This window comes from Mastigoproctus giganteus, chromosome 4 (genome assembly GCF_048544385.1).
Source record: "Mastigoproctus giganteus isolate SK-2022 chromosome 4, ASM4854438v1, whole genome shotgun sequence".
Classification (NCBI taxonomy): Eukaryota; Metazoa; Arthropoda; class Arachnida; order Uropygi; family Thelyphonidae; genus Mastigoproctus; species Mastigoproctus giganteus.
Window position 1 is genome coordinate 147,400,912 of NC_143578.1, and position 23,113 is coordinate 147,424,024.

The 23,113-nt window shown below is 38.6% G+C and overlaps 1 protein-coding gene across 1 annotated transcript in view; it reads right to left on the bottom strand.

The window, feature by feature from the left end:
* Positions 1-23,113, bottom strand: part of LOC150087120 (twitchin-like) — a 3,511,780-nt gene that overhangs the window by 50,135 nt on the left and 3,438,532 nt on the right. The window contains 1 exon segment of the mRNA XM_090372971.1: positions 13,770-13,926. Within this exon segment, the coding sequence (XP_090229097.1) occupies positions 13,770-13,926 (157 nt within the window).

The following is a 23,113-nucleotide window of genomic DNA, read 5'->3' on the forward strand; positions in this document are numbered from 1 at the left end:
TAGTTGAGGCATACGATGCAAGAAAGCAAGCTTATACAGCATCAGCCAAAAAAAAAACCACCCATTTCATCCATCCATTCACTCCAAATGCCTGTCCAGCTCAGCCGTAAATTTATTTAAGCATCAACTTCCACAACAAGGATGAAAGTTCCCACTGGCTAAAGGCAAATTTCCGCACATCTATTCTACAATTGTCTTTCCTCAATTTGAATCAATGCCCATTTAGTTTCTTAATCTGAGCAAGAGGAAGGATCTCATCAGCATTGAGCTTGCTCAATCCATTCAAGGCGTTATACACCTCAATCAGATCACCTCACATGTACCTTGTCTCCAGGCACTGCAATTTGCAGAACTTAAGCCTTTCTTGGTAAGAGCACCCCTTTGTTCCCCTCACCAATCTTGTTGTCCTTCTTTGCACTCGTTCTAGAAATTCAACATCCTTCCTAAAATGAGGTCTCTAGAACTGTTCACATACAAAGTGCATCAGTGAAAAGAAAAGGGAAATGTGGATGTAAACAAGTTATCAAGCTCTTTTGTTAGTTTTAAAAAACCAAAATACGACAATGTGACAGCATGTGAACAAGGGTTAATATACCACAATGTGAAACATATTCATAGTTATAATAGTTTGGACTGTGGTAACAAGCTGGCATCATCCTTATTCCATGATTCTGATAATGCAACAAAATTGTGTTGTGGAAAAACAAAATCAGAACTGTTAGTTAAAAATGTTGTAGCTCCTAAAAGTGTATTTGGTATTTTTAAAGTATGAGAGCATCTTTGAACTCAGGAAAGATTTCTTTGGATTATAGAAGTGCCAAGGTATCACCAATACATAAAGGCAGTCTTAAGAGCAAAGTTGGTAACTACATGCCGGTTAGTTTGACTTTAATGGTAGTGGTTTGGGGACATTCTTAATGATCCAACTAAATGCAGTCAGTTCTTTTGTGTTGATATAGATGCTTCAAACAAGGGCAACAGAAAGCTTTTTTCCATATGCATTAGATATACTGATCCTACTTACTTTTTTTTTTTTTTTTTTTCCCTCGCCTTTTACCCATTACACATATGCGGTCAGCATTTTTATGGTTTTTGGCATGAAATTTTTACGGCCGGATACCCTTCCTGATGCCAACCCTCACCCTTTATCTGGGCTGGGGATATGCGGTGGTCATTCCCTGACCTTCCGCATCCATATATCGATCCTACTAAAAGATAGAAAATAAATTGTTAGGTGTTGTTGAAAGGGCTGATGAAACAGCTATTTCTGTATTTGAAATGTTGTTAGAAAAGCTTGAGGCTTTTCACCTTAACCCAAAATATATTTCTGTGTACAGTGCTGATAATGCAAATGTCAATTTTGGAAAATATCACTCTGTTTTTCAGTTGTTAAGGGCAAGTAATGCCGATATTGTTAAAGCTAGTTGTGCTAACCATATACAGTGGAGCCCCGCTTTATGATGTTCACTATACAATCAAATCACTTTACGATGGACTCTCCATAATAAAATACTTTACACTATATGATATGTAGTAAGCATGGGATATTTTCATCATGTTTGCGAATTGAATTTTAATTCTATTTTAATTAATTAATTCTATTAAACAAAGCTAAAAAATAGGAATGAGGAGAAGATTCTGAAAATTATTTTTGTTTTTTTATATGATTTCAGTGAAGGGGAAACACATTTCAACATAATAAGATAAAAACCTACAGCATTCCAGTTATCGGTATTATCTCAAATGCAATAAGATCGAGTTTACTACCCATTTATAATATATTGTGCTAACAGAAAAGCCCAATAAACCGGAAAGTGCAAATTGTTTTGTTTTATGGTCGTGACCTCCAGAAATGTGCTTTAGAAAAATATCACAAATGTGTTCAGAATTCATTCTTATAACGAAACATAGCAATAACCGGTGAAAGTGTAATGCATTTTAATGATTTGAGTGGCTGATTCTACTAACCAGTGATCACTGGTGCTTACTTATTTTGCTCTACAATGGCTTATGATTGTCTCCGACCGGACCAAGTGGTCCTTTGTCTCAGCCAATAGCGGCATTTGTAAACATGTTGGGCACGTGTTTTGTTTTCGTATCCTTTAGATCAAGTGATTTTTTTTTGTGCTTACTTTCCATAAATTTACTGTATTGAATTCTTGAATATACAACATTGCATAATATGGCCCCTAAAGAGTGCAGTAAGAAGAAAATTTAAATTAAAATTAAACAAGAAATAGTAAAAAAACATGATAATGGTGCTAAAATTAGTTCATTGGTGCACAAATATGGTTTTTCACAGTCAAACATTTCTACTATAGCGAAACAAAAAGAAAACGTTAAAAAAGTTAAAGTAAGTGATGAATCTAACAGTCCAAAAAAAGGTAGAGAAATTATTGTAGAAATGGAAAGGCTTTTGTTGCTGTGGATAAAATAAAAAATATGAAGGGTGATACAGTTCCTGGACATTTGTGAACATGCAAAGCAAATTTTTGAGGATTTAAAAGACTAAAACACCATCAGCTAGTGATAGCGATATGGAAACACTAAAGCCAGCAAAGGTTGGTTTGACCGTTTTAGAAAAAGGTCCTGATATTAAAAGTGTCATAAGGCATGGAGAGGGTTGCAGTGCTGATCAGAAAGCAGCTGAAAACTTTAAAGTGGAGTTTCAAGAGCTCGTTGAGAAGGAGGGTTACCTTCCTCAACAAGTCTTTAATACAGACGAAATGGGCCTCTTTTGGAAAAGAATGCCTAGGCATACATACATCACAAAAGAAGAGGCTTCATTGCCTGGTCATAAAGCAGAGTAAGCCAATGAAGGATAGGCTTACTCTGCTATAGGGGTCAAGTGCCTGTGGTGATTTTAAACTTAAGCCAATGTTGGTTTACCACTCAGAAACTCTCAGAGTGTTTAAACAGCAAAAGGTCATCAAAAGCAGGTTGGGTGTCTTTTGGCGGTGTAACAAGAAGGCCTGGGTGACAAAACACCTCTTCATTGAATGGGTATTTGAAGTTTTGTCCTTCAGTCAAAGGTTACTTAGAAAAAAAACAAATTTCCTTCCTTTAAAGGCACTGTTAATTTTGGATAATGCTCCAGGTCATGATCACCAACTTGCCCGATCTCTGGAGGAGCAGATTTTTGCTACCACTAAAGTCAAACTAACCGGTCTGTAGTTACCAACTTTGCTCTTAAGCCTGCCTTTATGTATTGGTGATACCTTGGCACTTCTATAATCCAAAGGAATCTCTCCTGAGTTCTAAGATGCTCTCATAATTAACTTTGATGGTTCAAAACACTCCTTGGCAGCCTCCCTCAAAATTACTGAGTGTATGCCATAAACCTCAGAAGCCTTACTTGTCTTTATGTTTGAAAGTTTTTCTAATAAACAGTCATCTGTAATTTCAAATCACTAATTTCATATGACTCAGCCTCACTTGCACATCCTCTTTTCAGCATGAAGGGTCTTGTTTCAGTAAAGACACATGCAAAGTACCTATTCAATTCATCCACAACATCAGTAGGGTTATCTACGACTTTCCCACATCTTTCCCCACACAAGGGTTTTGTCTGAATCACTTTTTTCTTCCTTGTATTCACATTCATGAAAAATTCCTGTCTGCACTCTTTGCTCTCTTAGACTGTGCATACTCATACACAGCCTTGGCCTCTCTAACCTTATCTGTGATACAATTACAAACCAACTTGCAGCTGCTGTTAGCATCAATAGTTTTCATCGCTCTGTAACTGTCCCATGCTATCTTTTTCTGTTCTATTTGACCAGCCAGCTCCGCATTCATCCATTTTGCCATCCTCCTCCTGTAGTATTTTCTTAATGTATGTGTTCATTAAAGGTATTCATAATTCAAATATATCTGCCCTCACTTTGCAATTTTCCCAATTAACAGATGCCATATAGTGCCTTAAACTGTCAAAGTCCCCTCTTCTGAAATTAAAATCTGTGTCTTTACCTTTAACTACTGCAACATCTTTCTACGTCTTCCAACTAATGATTGCATGATCACTATCTGCCAGTGGTTCTTTTTTTTTTAAACCCTGTGATGTCATATAATTTTCTAGTAATGATGAGGTCAAGAATATTCTCACCCCTAGTATTATCTCTGACATGTTGGTACAAATAATAATCATCTATTCTATTTACAAACCTTTTTCCTCAAGGTGAGTTTCCCTCCCACTTATTCCAATCAATCTGGAGCAGGCTGAAGTCACCTGTAATAGGACATTTGCACTTGCTTGCCTATACATTTGCATGGAAAGACTCTCATCATATTCTCCACAATCTTCTGGTTTGTAGGTTACTCCTACTCTCATTATACCTTTGCTTTGGACTCAGCAAAAGCTTTTTTCACGATCAGGATGTTTTGATACCGAGCATGACACCACCACCCCTTCTATCTTCCCTAAATACATTATACATACCATAGGGGAACTCATCATCCTCAATTTCAAGGTAGTACCATATTTCTGTTAGCTCAATTATGTCAGCATTTGTTGTTCTAACTAGGAGTTCAAATTCAGCCATTTCATTGTCAGACTAAGTATTTTTCTATAGTTTGTGGACCCCAACACACTCCTTTTATTAGGCTTGTTACCCTACATCCAGTTCATGAGTAACTATGTCAAAATAGCTTACTAAGTTAGTTAAACTTCTAATCATGCTCATTTGAAACATTGCTACCCTCAGAGCATCTTGTGAACATCAGCTGTTGTGCAAGAATCCTTGAGGTGAGTTCAAGCAACACTTTGACCCATCTCATTAGATAAAAGTGGATTTATATTACCCTCCTACCCCTAACTAGCAGCTTCCCTGAACCCATGAGGTATCCTCAATGATACTGGTAAAAATCCTTGTGCCACCTGTGTTCAAATGAATACCATCTCTATAAAATAGATTTCTTCTAAGTACAAGTGAGGACCACAGTGATGAAAAAGGAAATCTGAAAGAGTTTACTCCTCCCCATAGAATATTGCTGATTCCCTCGAGTCTTGAGTTAATCCACAAGGTTTTCACAGCATATAATCCTGCCTATCATGTCTGGATAGAGTTACAGACATGTACACATTCTAACCTAACTGGTGGCATTTTTTCAGCATGGTCCTATATTTATCCAACAATCCTTTCTTGCCTATCTTATGTGATGGCTCTAAGTTTTTTATAGCCAACAATGTTATTACTTGTTGGAGATTTGTGGACTTATTCTTTTTTTTTTTTTTTTTTTTTGCATTTGTGCATTTTGCATTCCAGCAATGATTAGCACATTTTTGTTTTCTTACATGTGAGTGCTATAAAGCAACAACAAAAAGCAGGCTGCAGCTTGCTTTTTTGTTGTATTATGTGTTTAATATCAATGAGTTTGATATCAAAAAATATGTGAGTGTATTTTTTTCAGTCTGTTTTTGAAAATTTCCATATGCTCTCCAGTATTATTTTCATCCATCACTGACTAATCAATACTTGAAAATTATTGCTTTGAGTTGTTTTGTTGCCAGTCCATTTGCTACAGTAACCAAAGTGGGTGATGTCCACTGAAATCTCCTACCACACTGAATGCAGTTGGTATCTCCATAAAAAGTTATTTAGGTCCACTTTTGTGTAGATTTTATGGGAAGTATATGGAAACGAGAGCGAATGTGATAGTGAGGGAGAAATGTGACCCATAATGCCTTCAGAATGAGTAAAAAAGAAGCACGTGTCTGGAGGGAATTCTAGATTCCACTAAAATGGAAACATATTCATGAGCTGTATTTTTTGAATCTTTGTCTCATCTATAGAGAATATAACTTTTAATTGCAGAGATGTTTCAGGAGTAAGTTGGTTATTACCTGCAATATATGACTATTGGGTTATAATAAGGGATTAGTTCATACATGTTATGAATATTGTTATGTAACTGTCTACAATTCCATTATAGAATATGGTCCATTATTTAGATTTGGAAGTGGAGGAAGGATCTACATGGATCTACTTTTTATTGGCTGTTTGGTTATGTCATTCACTTTTACATTTATCTTCTTTTAGTTGGGCATTCTGTATCCTGTCATTTTCAGCATTATGAGCATGAATCTCAAGTAATTATTCTTCTTTAGCTGTATTATCACAGTCCACCATCTGTAATGGGAATTTTTTTTTACTTTAACAGAATCCAGTATTTTCTGTTTCTGTGCTTTTGATATGCTGTAACATAAGTGGATGGACTGTTTTTGTTTGTTTAAGGGCTTTACGGTGCAAGGACAGCAAGGCCATAATGCGCCTAACTATGGTGATGTTAAATACATAGTTTATGTATATAAATGTCGTTGAAGTTCATACTGCATTGTACAGTTGTATCCGTTTAAGGAATGAAAAAATTTTGGCCACGTGTGGTGTATCTGCCAGGAGATCAGCAATACTGAAAGGAATGTTCGTCCTGGAAAAAGTGGTAAATATAGCTTGTCGGTCACTATTGTATTTGGGACAATCAGTGAGTGCATGTTGGACAGTGAGCTGAGTGTTGCAGTTTGTACAAAGTGGTGGGACAGTAGCCGCAAGCAAATAAAGATGTGTCAGGTGCGTGTGGCCTATCCACAATCGGCTAATACGACTTCTTCATGTCGGTTCTCACGTATACTAGATCTCCATGGTTTTAGATCTTTTTTTATGCCAAGTAGCTTATTGTTGCCTTGATTCTGCCAGATATGTTGCCATTATTCAAGGCATCATTTCTTTATAATGTACTTGTAGTAAGTTGCCAGTGCAGTGAAGGATTGGTCTATAGGATCAGAAGCAGTTTTGGCAGCTAGGTCGGCCTGTTCATTTCCAGAAATTCCAGCGTGACCAGGGATCCAACAAAAGAGAACTCGTTGTTTCTTCAGATTTAATTTAGTCAGAGTATTCCAGATCTGTCCAAGTAAGGGGTTATTCTTTGTATTGTGCTTGGATAGCACTAATGGAATCAGTATAAATAATGCTGTGCAGTCAGTTTCTTAAGAGTGTGTAGTTTAAAGCTATGTGGACAGCACAGAGTTCTGCAGTATAGCATTAGCATTAGTAGAGGCATTTGATGCAAGAAAGCAAGCTTATGCAGCATCAGCCAAAAAAAAAAAAAAAAAAAAAAAAAAAAAAGTAACATAAATAAATAAAAATAACCACTTCCACTTCACCCCTCTGTTCGTTCGAAATACCTGTCCAGCTGAGCCTTAAACTTATTTAGGCTATCAACTTCCACGACAAGGGATGGAAGTCTGTTCCACCCACCAACCACCCGCTGGCTAAAGGCAAATTTCCGCACATCTATCCTACATCTGTCTTTCCTCAATTTGAATTTATGCCCTCTCAGGTGATTTTTCTGAGCTAGAGGAAGAATCCCATCAGCATTGAGCATGCTCAAACCATTCAAGGCTTTGTACACCTCTATCAGATCACCCCGCTGGTGCCTAGTTTCCAGACACTGTAATTTGCAAAACTTAAGCCTTTCTCCGTAAGAGAACCCCTTTGTCCCATTCACCAATCTAGTTGCCCTTCTCTGTACTCGTTCCAGCAGCTCTACATCCTTCCTGAAATGAGGCCTCCAGGCCTGTATACAGTACTCTAGGTGTGGCCTAACCATTGCCTTATACAAGGGAATAATCACCTCCTTATCCCTGCTAGAAAAATTCCTATATATCATTGACAATACACCATGAGCTACGCCTGCAGCTCGTCTGCACTGCTCAGAGAACTTCATATCTGCCTGCACCACCACCCCCAGGTCCCTTTCATTCTCTACCACTGTCAGTGTAGTACCACAGAGTTGATACGTTGCTCTGGGGTTGCTGTTTCCCATATGTAGTACTTTACATTTGTCAATGTTAAACTTCATTTGCCACCTCGAAGCCCATCTGCTCAACCTTTCCAAATCCTGTTGCAGCAGCATAGTGTCAGTAGTGTCCTTGACAACCCTGCCAACCTTCGTATCGTCTGCAAACTTGGACATTTAGCCTGATATACCATCATCAATATCATTTATAAATACAGAAAACAATAAAGGCCCCAATACTGAACCCTGAGGGACTCCACTAATAACATTAGTCCACGATGAGCAGTGTCCATTGATTACCACTCTCTGTCTTCTCCCCCTCAACCATCCCTTTATCCATAGCAGCAACTTGCCTCCAATGCCACACTGCTCCAATTTGTGCAGCAGTCTTCCATGTGCAACAGTATCAAAAGCCTTTCTAAGATCCAAGTATATAATATCAAAGTTATTCCCTGCATCCAGTTCTTTTGTGACTGCATCATAGTATCCAATCAAATTGGTCAGGCAAGACTTCCCCTTAACAAAACCATGCTGTGTCCTAGCTATAACTGAAGTCTTGTCTAGATGATCCTGCAGTGCTTCTTTCACCAGTGCCTCCATTAATTTTCCGGGAACAGAAGTTAAACTCACAGGTCTATAATTACTTGTGTCAGCCTTTGATCCCCCTTTGTGAATTGGGGTCACATTTGCACATCTCCAGTCAATGGGTACCTCCCCTGAGTCCAAGGAAGCTCTCATAATTATGGCTAAGGGTTTGCTTACCTCCTTTGCTGCCTCCTTTAATATAACTGGATAGATCCCATCCACCCCAGGTGCCTTTCTTGTGTTTATCTTCAACAATTTCTCCTCCACTTTGCTCTCAGTTATTACAAGATTCTCTAGCTTACTGCTAGAGTTGAATACACCTCTGGCATTCCCCTCGCTGAATAACTCCTCATGTGTGAATGTCGATGCAAAATATTCATTTAGTTTGTTAGCTACCCGAGCAGGGTCATCAACAGTTGACCCATCGATCTCAAGTGGACCAATCTGATTCATCCCCTTCCTTCTAGAGTTTACATAAGTAAAGAACTCTTTGCTGTTTTTCTTCGCATCCCTTGCCAAGGATCTCTCGTAATCTGCCTTCGCCTGCCTAACCTCCTTTGTAACTTGGTTACAGATCAACTTGTATCTATCATAGGCGTCCGTGTCACGTGTTAATTTGTATGTATCCCATGCATTTTTCTTCTCTGCCATATGCCTCATTAGTTCATCTGACAACCATTTAGGCCTAAACCTTGAACAATATTTCTTAGTTGGTATGTAAAGCCTAGTAGCTTCCACGATAAGTTCTTTGAATGCTTCCCATTTTGAATTTGCTGTTGGCAATATCATCAGTTGATCCCACTGTATAGAATTTAAATACTGTCTCAGTCCATTGTAGTCGCCTTTACGAAAGCAATACCCCTTCCCTTTACCCCTAATGGTAGTTACCTCTTTGAGTAACTCCCACTTCAGCACACTGTGATCACTGCCACCAAGTGGTTCATTTATCTGCAGATTCTTAATGCATGAAGAATCACTACTGATAATCAAATCAAGAGTATTACTCCCTCTAGTTGCCTCCCAAACATGCTGATGTAGAAAACAATCATCCAATAAATCCACAAAAGCCTTGCTACTGTGTGAGTGACCAGCCCCAAATTCCAGTCAATATCTGGGAAATTAAAATCCCCCATTATAAGACTCTCTGATTTACTGGCCCACTCTATTTCTCCGAACAGTTTCTTATTATACTCATCAGAGTCATTAGGCCTATAGCACACTCCTACTCTCAATTTTGATCTCCCAATGCTTATGTCACACCAAACTGACTCGACACTGCACTGTCCAGCGATGTCGACTGGCTTACATTCAGTGGGGAGTTTTTTGGACATGGTGATGTTAGGAAATACTGCTGCTGCACCAACATGCTTTTCAGTTTTAGATCCATCTGTGTAGATTGGTGTGTACTGGCCGTGCTGGGTTCTCAGTATAGCATGTTCTGTTGGGACATGGCGTGTTTTCCACAGGCTGTGAATGAAAAGTCACACGGTGATATATGATACATCCATGGTGGGATTGTATGAGAGGCAGTAGGCTGTATCTTACTCAGGTCAATTTGCCAGTCAGCTTGTATTGAGCAAAAATGTATCCTGGTTGGTGGGTTTATAGATGGGTAAGCTCTATAAAGGTTTTCCCATTTAGGAGAGAAGACACCGTTCCAAGTGGGGCGTTTTGGATGCCCTTTGAGTTTTGCAGCATAATTTAATAAAAGCATTTGCCTGCATAGCTGCAAGGGTGTTTCATGCACTTCAGCATATAGGCTCTGAACCAGTGATGTACGGTATGCCCCCAGCACAAGATGAAGAGCGCTGTGGTGTACAGGATCAAGCCAGCATAAGGCGCTTGGTCTAGCAGAGCTATATGCTACAGAACCATAGTCCAGACATGACCATATTAATGCACATTAGAGATGTAGTAGCATGTAATGGTCGGCTCCCCACGTTAAGCCTGATAGAACTCTTAAGATGTTAAGCTTTTTAAGACAGTTAATCCGGAGTGTTTTTATATATGATCAAGGAAAGTGAGTTTTTGGTCGAATATCACACCAAGAAAGCGGACCCTAGGGACCACTGGTATGACTTGATTTTCTAGTCTAAGTTCTGGATGTTGGTGTAGGTTATGCTTCCTACAGAAGTGTATCCCAACCATTTTTTTGGTATGAGAGATGAAATCCATTGTTACGGGACCATTTAGCTATTTTGTTGATGGCACATTGTAACTGTCTTTCTATTATTCACATATTAGGTGAATTGCAGGCAATACTGAAGTCATCAGTGTACAGGGTAGTGGATATTGTTTGTGGTAGATCATGTGCTATTGAATTCATTATTATACTAAAGAGAGTGGCACTTGTGGTACTTCTTCTTCCTGGATGAATTTTGAAGATAAGTGGTTGTGAACTCTAACTTGAAATGAGTGGCAGTGCAGGAAGTTTCTGATAAACTATGGTAGGTGTCTGTGTAATCCCAGATCATATAGGGTTCACATAATACCATATCTCCAAGAAGTGTCAAAAGCTTTTTTGATGTCAAAGAAGACTATTGCAAGATGTTCTTTTCAGATGAAGGCATCACGAATGTTTATTTCTGTCTTAATCAAAAGGTCAAGAGCGGATCTACCTTCCCAGAAATCACATTGCACTGGATTTAGGAGATCGTTTTGAGCTAGAAACCAGGTTAGTCAGGCATTGACCATTTTTTCCATGACCTTGCTGATACAGCTAGTGAGTGCAACAGGTCGATAATGTTGCAGATTCGTAGGGTCTTTGCCCGGTTTTGGAAAGGCCAGAATGTACGCATGATGGCATTTGTTGGGGAATGTGTTTTCTTTGAATATTCTGTTATAGAGGAGTAACAGAGTCTACTGTTTTGTGCTATGTGTAACTGCACAAAACTACTGTTTTGTGCAGTTACACATAGATACGCTACTATGTTTCAAGCTTTGAGGAGGAGTTATTTTCTCACCTGCTGTTTTATGCTCAATTTTGTACTTTTGAATTTTCTTACCTAATTTATTTACACAGCTCACAGATTTTGGAGTGTGCTTGATGAGGGTATTGGCAGTTTGAACAAGGTGATTCAGTATCACAGTCACCTTGGACCCACATTCACAGCAAATTTTATTTCCCTGATATTTTGTTTGTTAATGGCCAAAATTTTGGCACTAATAGCACCTTACTAGGATTGGTATATATGGACAAACATGATATACAAGGTAACCTGCTTTTACCATTGTTGATAAGATCAGTGTACTGATCTTACCAGTTAAGTTCTCCATCCTTTTTACTCATTATTCTTTTTGCATATACGATTATGAATTTTTGCTTTTGTAATTCTTGTACTGTTTCAAATTTAGTAGGTTCTCAATCCACTATGATTCACTTTGATATGCATAGAGTGGCACAAGGAGATAGCTTTGATGGGAATGCCATTAAAGTATGAAAATTTAATGCTGAGCTGTTATATACTTTTGGGTTGCTGTTTCTACAAGGCGCTTTCCTGATTGAAGTCTTTAAACTGTTTTAGGTTGATCAGCAGCATTTTCTAAACATTTCTGTATAAGAAAAGGAGAAAGTTTACTCAGATATTGATCTGTCAAGGAATAAATTTTGAGAAATGGTGCATGATCTTGTTTATGCATTTCTCTTCTGAGTCTTTTAGAATGTGAAGTTCCAAGTTCAATAACAGTTTTCAAAATCATGATATGTCAAGCTCATGGGATCCACTGATGTAAAGGTTTTGACATCCATTTGGCTCCTTTCAGCCCGGGGTTGGCCCAGGCTTCTGGTCCCCACATTGGGTAGGCAAGAACAGTACTTGGTGCGACCAAAAGAAGATTAGTATGGTTTAGTAATTAAACAATAAAAAAAAAGTAAGATAACTTACTATACATGCCCTTTTCAAATGATTTTTGAAAAGGGGCTGCTCTCAAATAAGGAGACAATGAATGCTGAGCTGTTATATACTTTAAGAGTAAAATAACTAGTGAATCTCTAGCAATCACAGTTGATGCACAGATATCTCTCACTCACAAATAGCTCAGCACCTGGGGCCAACAGGAGTGATCATCTTCTTTCACTTTTAAAACTTATTTTGTGATGCCATCTCTTAAAATTGCATCAACTATTAGTTGGAAAGAAATAAGAGATGGCAGTACATATTGAAAGATTTAAAAACAATTTCTACTTTAAATACTCTTTATTCTTCATATGATGTATGAAATGACCATGAAACACAAATTTATGCCATATTTCTTACAGCCCATACATGCAAAGCATAAACTCAAGCCTGTTGTTATCACTAGATGGTCTGTATGCCATAAGACAGAAAAATATAATACCAAGAAAGATTTAATATCCAATTAAAACAAGAGTTAATTTTTTTTTAACCAATAACTAGGATACATTTTGCAAAAAAATTAACCATGGTTATCCCATTCAAACACCAGCTTTTTTTAGACCCTGCTCATAAGCCTTTTAGTTTCTATTGTCACCATTATTTGTTTCCTTTACTTCTTCATCTTTGTGAAATCAATGTCCTAAAATATAATTTTTAAGTCTTCCAAAAGCACAAAAATCATGGATTATCATGTAGGCTCATGAATAACATCCAGCTACCTGGCAATGTCATCATCATCATCTGCCATACATTAGCTCATTCCAATGATTCTGTCTGAAAAGGCAACATTTTCTTCTATAACAACAGAAGAAAATGTTTTCTCCTGGACAAGGGTCAACTTGAAGAGTTTTTCTTAACAATTTTGCCCATTCATACCTGTATTTATTGTTATTATAGTTATTATATATCACATTAGCATGTAAGATCATATTGTGTTGTATTATGTCTATACACATATGATCATAGGCCAGTTTGCATATTGTGTGGGTCAAAAGAAACCCTACCACCACTGATTGGAACTGGCCAAGGACAGTACCAGTTGAAAAGAATTCCTCCATTCTCCTATGGAATTCAAACTCAGATCTCCCCAAAGAAGTAAGTACACTCATGGGTGTAAAGTGTGGTTTTTTGCATATATCTTTGCAGTATGCCAGTGAATTTCTGCTCTCTAGATGTTTTCTGCCACAAAGAACTGAATAACAATACGTTGCACTATCAGATGATATACCCATTACTGTGAGTGCCATATTGTCATTGCTGCTTCTGGGCATTACTTCTTACACATACAGGAAGTGGCACTCATATAACCAATGTTCTGTCTTAGAAGCTTGTAATTTAAATTCTTATTAAAATATTTACATCTGGCTAGTTCATATTTAATGAGTAAGATTATTATTTTATAATTTACAATTATTAATTAAAGCACTATTGATTGTTAAATATTATTAATTTGAATTTCACATATGACTTATAACAAAATACAGAGCAACTTACGTAAAACAGTAAGTTTGCAATTTGTGGAGATGGTCCCATAAGAATTTGTAGCTTTACACGAATATTCTCCTTCATCTTCTGGAAACACTTCAGCAATCATAAGAGTGGCAACTCCAGTTTTGTATTTCAAATCAATTATGTCAGAAGAATGAATACGCTACAGAATCAAACCAAAATTTCACAGAGTTTAATTTGATTTTAAGCTAATCATAATATTATTAGCAACTACGAGGGGTGATCATTTAATTTGCTGACTCTGGCAAAATTTTATGTTTACCGCACAAACCTTCCATAACTGCCACTAGAGGCACGCTCCCGGATTGCTATTGAGCAGAATCTGTGTGAATATGCCAGTACTTGTTGAGCTAGTGTTACATGATGAAAGTTTTTTTAGCTGCGTGTCACTGATGATCGTTTTGAAAAAAGTGTCAGGTCAGACATATACAGATTGAACAGTGATATGTGATTTGTTATTCTGTCAGAAACATATGGTATTGAGTGTCGTGGTAGGACAGCCATATTTAAATGGCAAAAGCGATTCAGTGATTCCACGAGTCTGTTGCAGATGATCCAAGACCTGGTTAGTCTTCCTCCTTGACAACTCCTAAGCAAATTGCAAAAGGCCAGGAAATCTTGAATTAAGACAGGCAAATTACATTTTGTGAATTAGCTGTTAGAATGTCTATTTCATATGGTAATATTCACATTATTGTGAAAGATCATCTGAAAATATCGCGAATCTGTGCCCCCTGGATTCCACACAATTTGACTCCAGACCAAATCAGCAAAGAGGAGATTTATGCAAAGAAATACTTGATCATTTTGAAACACAGGGTCAAAACTTCTTAAATCGAATAGTGACATATGATGAAACTTTGATTTTTCACTATGATCCAGAAACAAAACAACAGTCGAGTGAGCGGAAGCATTCTGATTCACCAAGACCCAAGAAATTACGAGCTTCTCATTCGGCTGACAAACAAATGGTTCTTGTGTTTTTTTTTTTTTTGACATAAAAGGCATTCTTGTTGCACATTTTGATCCTCCTGGAACAACTAAATTTCTCAGAATCAAACGTCACCACGCCATTTGTGAGAAATGTCAAAAACTTTCCAGTGTGCACTGGTTTCTCCATCAAGACAATGCCAGGCTCCATACAGCTAACATTGTGCAGCCAGTGATCACTGCTATAGGTGACAAGGTTCTGCCACGTCCCCCTTATTCAGTGGACTTAGCCCCATGAGATTTCTTCCTATTTTTATGTCTGAAGAAAGCTCTGAAAAGTAAGCACTCTGAGTCATTTGAAAAATGGCATGCAAAGAATCATTTAATGCATGGGTATAACACAGTGGTGAAAGTGCGTAAAGTTCAAGGGAGAGTATTTCGAGAAGCAGAAATCCACAGAAGGTTCAGATGATAAGATCTTGCACTAGTCTGCGAATTAAAATAATCGCCCCTTGTATTTTCATATTATAAAAGGAAATCAAATAAAAATAATAATAATCCTGTGAAATACGCTAAAATTATATAGCAGCAAGTTAACTCTAATAATATGCCAATAAGCAAATTTAAACAACTACTACTTAATTATAAAGAATTTAAAATGATATAACAAAACATTATACCAATTCAAAAAGGTTATAAAATAACTTTCCTCCCTTTTTTATGTATAAATATATATATAAAAAAGGACAAGTTATGGCTTGTTATGTCACAAAGGAATTAAAAACCTCCTTTTGTTTTTTTATCAGTTTCCTGAATATGGCACTACTTTCAAAAAGCATCTACCAAAATGTTATTCTGCATTTGTTTGTGATAATATGCTTTCAAACACTGTGACAATCAATGACAGATATAACTGAATGATTTCCATAAAAGAATGATTAGTCATTGAGCGGTTTCAATAACAGAAATAATTGAATGAGTAGTAGTTACAAATTACTAGTAATTTTATTATATTGTTTTATTGGTATAGTTGAATAAAATGATTGAACAATATGGGGGGCATATTTTTGAAGTGACAATTTTTTTTTTTTTTTAGTTTCTTGCAGGTAGGAAAGACGATAAAGTTTAATCTTTATTTAGAGATAATATAAAAATGTACATGAAGAAAATTACTGATCTCTCTGAATTCTAAAGAGGTCAAATTGCTGGTGCATGTTTAGCAGAGACTAAAACTGCTGATTTGTTTAATGCATCCTGAGTAACTGCATTCACCAAGGGTGCCTCTGTAGCCAGGAGCAGCAGCAGCAGCAGTGCATAGCACACGCTTCTTGATTAGACCGGGGTTCGAGCCTGTGCCCTCCAAATACGGAGGATGCATAAAGGTCAGGGAATGACCACCACATATCCCCGGAGCAATATGGCCTTAGTTGCTAATGCTCCTAAAAACCAAATAACAAACAAACAAGCATTCACCAAGTATGGAAAAACAAAATCTGATATGATGAACTGTGACAAAAAAATAGAAGCTGACTGAAAGATTGTCAGAGACTGAAAAGGATTGTAGCCCAAAAACATAAAACTGCTGCTTCAAAAATAACTGCAGAACATAATCTAGTTCTCCAGTTATTTTGATATCTAGATTTTCTAGATATCTAGAAAATTTTTTTATTATCTAGATACTAGATTGCCCTTAGCAGTCTAGTATCTTAACAATTTGGTGATCAAAACAATTTGGTGATAACTTCATAAAGTTGAAATTCATGCAGAGCTGCTATTGCCAAGCCACTTGTTATTGATAGTAATGCTAGAAGGAGAATGCAATGTTATAGCCTGTTTCATGTTTGAAGCTTCGACCAAAAGGTTGCCAGAGCGCAGTCGTTTTACAGATTTAGGTGATCCTCCCAATCCTTTCTGGATAAAGAAGAGTGACATTTTTCCAAATGATTGCTCTCAGGTGGAATGTTGTTGTTGTTGTTTGTTTGATTTATTGGTGCACCTATTACAATATTATTTGATACAGGCTTGATAAACAGGTGGATTTAGTTGTTGTTTTGTTGTTGTTGTTGTTTTGGGGGCTTTACGGCGCAAGGACAGCAGAGGCCATAATGCGCCTAACTATGGTGATGTTAAATCTTGAATTGCGTCTGTATATATGCTATTCTTATTTATATGGTGTTGTATAGTTTTATATGTTTGAGGAAATCAAAAATTTTGGACACATGTGGTGTGTCTCCTAGTAGATCAGAAATGCTGAGAGAGGTGTTCGTCGTGGGAAATGAAATAAACATAGCTTGTCGCTGAATACTGTACTTGGGACAATCAATAAGTAGATGGTGGACAGTGAGCTGAGTGTTGCAGTTTGTACACAGTGGTGGGTCAGTGGCTGCCAGCAAATAAAGATGTGTCAGGTGTGTGTGGCCTATCCTTAATCGTGCTAATACAACTTCTTCATGTCGGTTCTCACGGATACTAGATCTCCATGGTTTTAGATATTTTTTTATGCCAAGTAGCTTATTGTTGGTTTGATTCTGCCAGATATGTTGCCATAGTTCAAGGCATCGCTTATTTATAATGTACTTATAGTCAGATATAGGTGTAGTGAAGGATTGGTCTATAGGATCGGTAGCAGTTTTGGCAGCTAGGTCGGCCTGTTCGTTTCCGGAAATGCCAGCGTGACCAGGGATCCAACATAACAGAACCTGTTGTTTCTTCTGGTTTAACTTGGTCAGAGTATTCCAGATCTGTCTAAGTAAGGGGTTATCATTTTTTGTATTGTGTTGTATAGCTTGGATAGCACTAATGGAGTCGGTGTAAATAACGCTGTGGAGTCTAGTTCTTGAGAGTGTGTAGTTTAAGGCTATGTGGATAGCACAGAGTTCTGCAGTATAGCTGCTACATTCAGTGGGGAGTTTTTTGGACAAAGTGATGTTAGGAAATACTGCTGCTGCACCAACATGCTTTTCAGTTTTAGATCCATCTGTGTAGATCGGTGTGTACTGGCCGTGCTGGGTTCTCAGTGCGGCATGTATTTGTAGCAAGTTCTGTTGGGACATGGTGTGTTTTCCCCAGGCTGTGAATGAAAAGTCACACGGCGATATATGATACATCCATGGCGGGACTGCATGAGAGGCAGTAGGCTGTATCTTATTCAGGTCAATTTGCCAGTCAACTTGTAGTGAGTGAAGACGTATCCCAGTTGGTGGGTTTATTGATGGGTAGGCTCTATAAAGGTTTTCCCATTTAGGATAGAAAACACCATTCCAAGTGGGGTGGTTTGGATGCCCTTTGAGTTTTGCAGCATAATTTAATAAAAGCATTTGTCTCCGTAGCTGTAAGGGTGTTTCATGGGCTTCAGTATATAGGCTCTGAACCGGTGATGTACGGTACGCCCCCAGTGCAAGACGAAGAGCGCTGTGGTGTACAGGATCAAGCCAACGTAAAGCGCTTGGTCTAGCGGAGCTATATACGACAGAACCATAATCCAGACGTGACCGTATTAGTGCACGGTAGAGATTTAGCAGCGTGTAACGGTCAGCTCCCCACGTTGTGCCCGATAGAACTCTTAAAATGTTGAGCTTTTTAAGACAGTTAGTCCGGAGCGTTTTTATATGATCAAGGAAAGTGAGTTTTTGGTCGAATATCACACCCAGAAAGCGAACACTAGGGACCACTGGTATGACCTGATTTTCTAGTCTGAATTCCGGATGTTGGTGTAGGTTACGCTTTCTACAGAAGTGTATCCCAACTGTTTTTTGGTGTGAGAGACGAAAACCATTGTTTTGGGACCATTTAGCTATTTTGTTGATAGCACATTGCAACTGCCTTTCTATCATTCGCATGTTAGGCGAATGGCAGGCGATACTGAAATCATCAGCGTACAGGGTAGTGGATATTGTTTGTGGTAGGTCGTGTGTTATGGAATTCATTATTATACTGAAGAGAGTAGCACTTAACACTGACCCTTGTGGTACTCCTTCTTCCTGGATGAATTTTGAGGATAAGTGGTTGTGAACTCTAACTTGAAAAGAGCGGCAATGCAGGAAGTTTCTGATAAACTGTGGTAGGTGTCCGCGAGATCCCAGATCGTATAGGGTTCGCATAATACCATATCTCCAAGAAGTGTCAAAGGCTTTTTCGATGTCAAAGAAGACCATTGCAAGATGTTCTTTTCGGACGAAGGCATCCCGGATGTTTATTTCTGTCTTGATCAAAAGGTCAAGAGTGGATCTACCTTCCCGGAAACCACATTGCACAGGATTTAGGAGATCATTTTGAGCTAGAAACCAGGTTAGTCGGGCGTTAACCATTTTTTCCATGACCTTGCTCATACAGCTAGTGAGTGCAATGGGTCGATAATGTTGCGGATTTGTAGGGTCTTTGCCTGGTTTTGGAAAAGCCAGAATGTACGCATGGTGCCATTTGTCGGGGAACGTGTTTTCTTTGAATATTCTGTTATAGAGGAGTAACAGAGTCTTGAGAGCCGGTTCGCTGAGTTTTGCTATCATGATGTAGTGGATTCCATCTGGCCCTGCTGCACTCAGTTTAGTAGACGATAGAGCATGATGCAACTCTGACATTATGAAGGGGAGATTGTACGCAGAAATTGATACTGATTCAAAATTGATACGTTTTTTTTCAGCTTGTGCTTTGTGTGCCTGAAAATATTGCGGCTGATATATTCATGAAAGTTTTATCCAGCGTGTTTGCGATATCCTCAGGTTTTGTAATATCATGGCCATTGACAGTGAGCATGGGACAGTTGACACGTGGGTGTTTTCCGTACATCCGCTGTATTTTTGCCCATATTGTTTGAGTTTTTGTCGTGCTTGTAATTGTGGATGCGAAGCGTCTCCATGCTTCCCTTCTACTAGTCTGCCTGACTCGTTTTGCCTTTGCTCTTGCCTGTTTAAAGCGGATGAGGTTTTCTGTTGTTGGGAACTTCCTGAAGACGTTCCATGCTTTGTTCTTCTGTTTTTTAGCTGCATTACATTCATCATTCCACTACACTTTTGATTTGGCCGATATTTTTGTGGATTGTTTTGGAATTGCTTTGTCTGCTGCCTGCAGTATTTGATTAGATATGTATTCTACTGCCAGGTTTATGGATGTCTGTTGGATCTGGTGTTCTTCTAGTATTGCTAGCTGCTTGTACACATCCCATTCAGCTTTTGAAAAGTTCCATTTAGGGATCCGATAAGAAAGGTGGGGAATGCTTGTGTTAATGCGACATATCACAGGATAATGATCACTGCCCAGCGGATTGCTGTGAATGGTCCATCCAAATAGTGGATATATGGTTGCTGTGCACAGGGAGACATCAATAGCTGATGTAGATCCTGTCGGAAGATGTGTATAGGTGTGAGCCCCATTATTCAGAGTTATCAGATTCTGTTGATCGAGTAATTTTTCAATGATTTGTCCACGCTTGTCCAGATTGTGGTTTCCCCACAGCGGATGGTGACTGTTGAGGTCTCCTAAGATACAGTAGGGTTTGGGAAGTTGTATTACTAGTTCTTCTAAATCGGCATAGCTTATATTTTGGTTAGGTGGCAAGTATAGTGAGACTATGGTTAAATCAAAGTTAATATTGACTCGTGCAGCAACTGCCTCAAGGTTTGTTTTTAGCGGGAGTGGCTTTGAGGGTATCTGGGCATTGATGATCAATGCTACTCCTCCATGGGCAGGATTGTTTGAATTTTGTGCAACACGATCTTGACGATGTATTATGTATTTCCGAAGGGAAACATTTATATTTGGTGTCAGATTGGTTTCCTGTAAGCAAAAGGCAATAGGGTCATATTGTGAAAGAAGATCTTGGATGTCGGACAAGTTACTGCGATAGCCTCTGCAGTTCCACTGTAAGAAAGTAAGCATTATTTGGGTTTAGTGGAACCCTCGACTTCTTTTCGAGGGACGGAAGATTTGCCTCGGTCAAGTTTAACTTTCCCCTTCTTTGGGAAGTAAGGTTTCCCTGTATCCATGTCCTCATTGGAGAACAGTTCTAGAACCTGTTCGTCGTGATTCAAATTGTCTTCTGAATCCATGTATTCTGTTTGGTTTGAGTCAGGAGTAGTAGATACTGTGGTATTCTGTTGAATGGCATCAGGTTGTACTGAGATTGGCGTATTTATGGCTTTGGTGTGTTTGTTTTTCATATGGGGCGTTGGTACTGGGGACAACAATGACCTTGCCCATTCAGCTAGTGATTTACTTGGTGGTATAGTTACTTCCGTTTGGGTAGAAATTGATATGTGTTTTGTGGTTATTTGTGCATAAGTGGGCTTACTAGTATTTGGAACCGGTAGGGATTTTTTGGCCTCTTGGTAGGTTACGTTATGTTCGGTTTTGTACCGCTGTATCTTTTTTTCACGCTGCCAAAGGGAACACTCTTTGGAATATGCTGGGTGTGCCTCTTTACAGTTCAGACAGATTGGTCTTGTGGCTGTGCAGTCAGTACTAATGTGTTCAGTGGATCCACACGTGGCACAGGCAGCTACTCCTCTGCAGACTGTCTGTGAGTGCCCAAATTTTTGGCATTTATAGCAGCGTAGTGGGTTCGGGATGTACGGTTTTACTCGGCAGTTAAGGTAGCCTGCTTTTATCACTGTTGGTGGCGTGGGATTGTCAAAAGTAAGTATTATGTTCCGTGTAGGAACTAGTATGCCATCTTTCTTTGTCATAATTCGTCTGACATTAATGATTCCTTGGTCGTGTAATTCTTGTTTTAGTTCTTCGTCTGACACGTTCATGAGGTCCCATTCGGTGATGACACCTCTTGACGTGTTCAGGGAAATGTGGGGTGAAACGGTGATAGAAGTTCCACCAAACGTTTTCAGTTTTTGTAGTTGCTCAGCCTGTCGAGCAGTGGCAACTTCAACTAGTAGGTCACCTGATCTTAGACGACGAACTGTCTTTGGAGTTCCTATTGTGCTTTCTAGGCATTTCTGCACTAGAAATGGAGAGAGCTTTCCAACTGGTTGTTCTTCAGTTGAATGAATAATCAAGAATGTTGGAGTTCGGATTCTGCCTACGTCAGTCTTTTGACGTTTTGCTGCGACAGAACCAGACTCCTGTTGTTCTTGCCTTGTCAAGGTTTCTTCTATGCACCCAGTGTTTTTCTGGGTTTTACGGACTTCTTGCTCCATTTCGCCCTGGAAGGGAGACCTTTTCCCCTCCAGGTTACCAGCCCCGCCACGTGGAGGCAGGAGCAGTGCCACCTTTGTGACCAAGCGGTAGTGGGTTAGTAGTAATGCAAAATAAAAGAAAAAGAAGAAAGAAGGTTACTTTTCCTCCTGTTCAAGTAAAGTGATTTCTTTACTTAAGCTTATGTAATTGATTGTTAATGTAACGCTGTAAATAAAGAAGACGATTTTATTTATTCAAGAGAGCGCAAATTCACTGGCAAAGACACTTGATCACAAAATCGCTTGGCACCTGGGGCCAGGTGGATTTAGATTGGATGGAATTTGTTTATTGTTCTCAGGAAGGTAAAGAGATCGTTTATATCAGGTCAGTCTCCAAGAATTTTCTGTAAAATAAGTTGAATTGAAGAACATAGATGTGAAAAAGCTGTTTGTTGTTCTCTTAAGTATAATGGGCAATCAAGAATAAGAGGTTTTAATATGAGTTGAGTTTGGCAGTTGTTGCATACTGGAGGATCATCCTATGTGAGTAAGTAACGGTGAGTTAGGTGGGTATGCCCAATCCGCAATCTAGAAAGTACAACTTCTTCCGTCCTATTCCCTCTGAGGCTTGATGGCCACAGTTTGTGATCATTTTTAATCTGGAACGATTTATTGGTTTTGTTCTCCTGCCAAATAAATAGCCATTTTTTTCTTTCGGTACATCGTATGACATGTTTGTAATTGGTGTAAGGGATCTGGATGTCTGATGTTATGAGACTTGCATTCTTGGCAGAAAAATCTGCTTTTTCATTGCTTGTGTTTCCAGAATGTCCAGGTATCCAACAGAAGATTATTTTTTGCTTGTTTTTATGAAGCTGCACTAAATGTATTTGAATTTGTTCTAAATAGGGGTGAAGGAAGTTTACACTGAAGAGCAAGATACAGTGCTTAAGGAGTCTGTATAGATTATGGCTTCAGGGTATGAAACCATTTTTATATTCTTTAGATACAGTGTTTAAGGAGTCTGTATAGATTATGGTTTCAGGGTATGAAGACTGCTTTACAATCTTTAATGCCATCAGGATAGTGTACAGTTCTGCAGTGTAACTATTATGCTCCAAAGGAAGCTGACAAGATATTGTTAAATTTGGCAGTACTGCAGCTGCACCAACTTCAGTGTCTGTCTTGGAGCCGTCTATGTAAATTTGTGTGTAACAAGAGAACTGAAAGGAGTGAGCCACATGAATCTGCTTAATATTTCAATTTTGAAGGTTA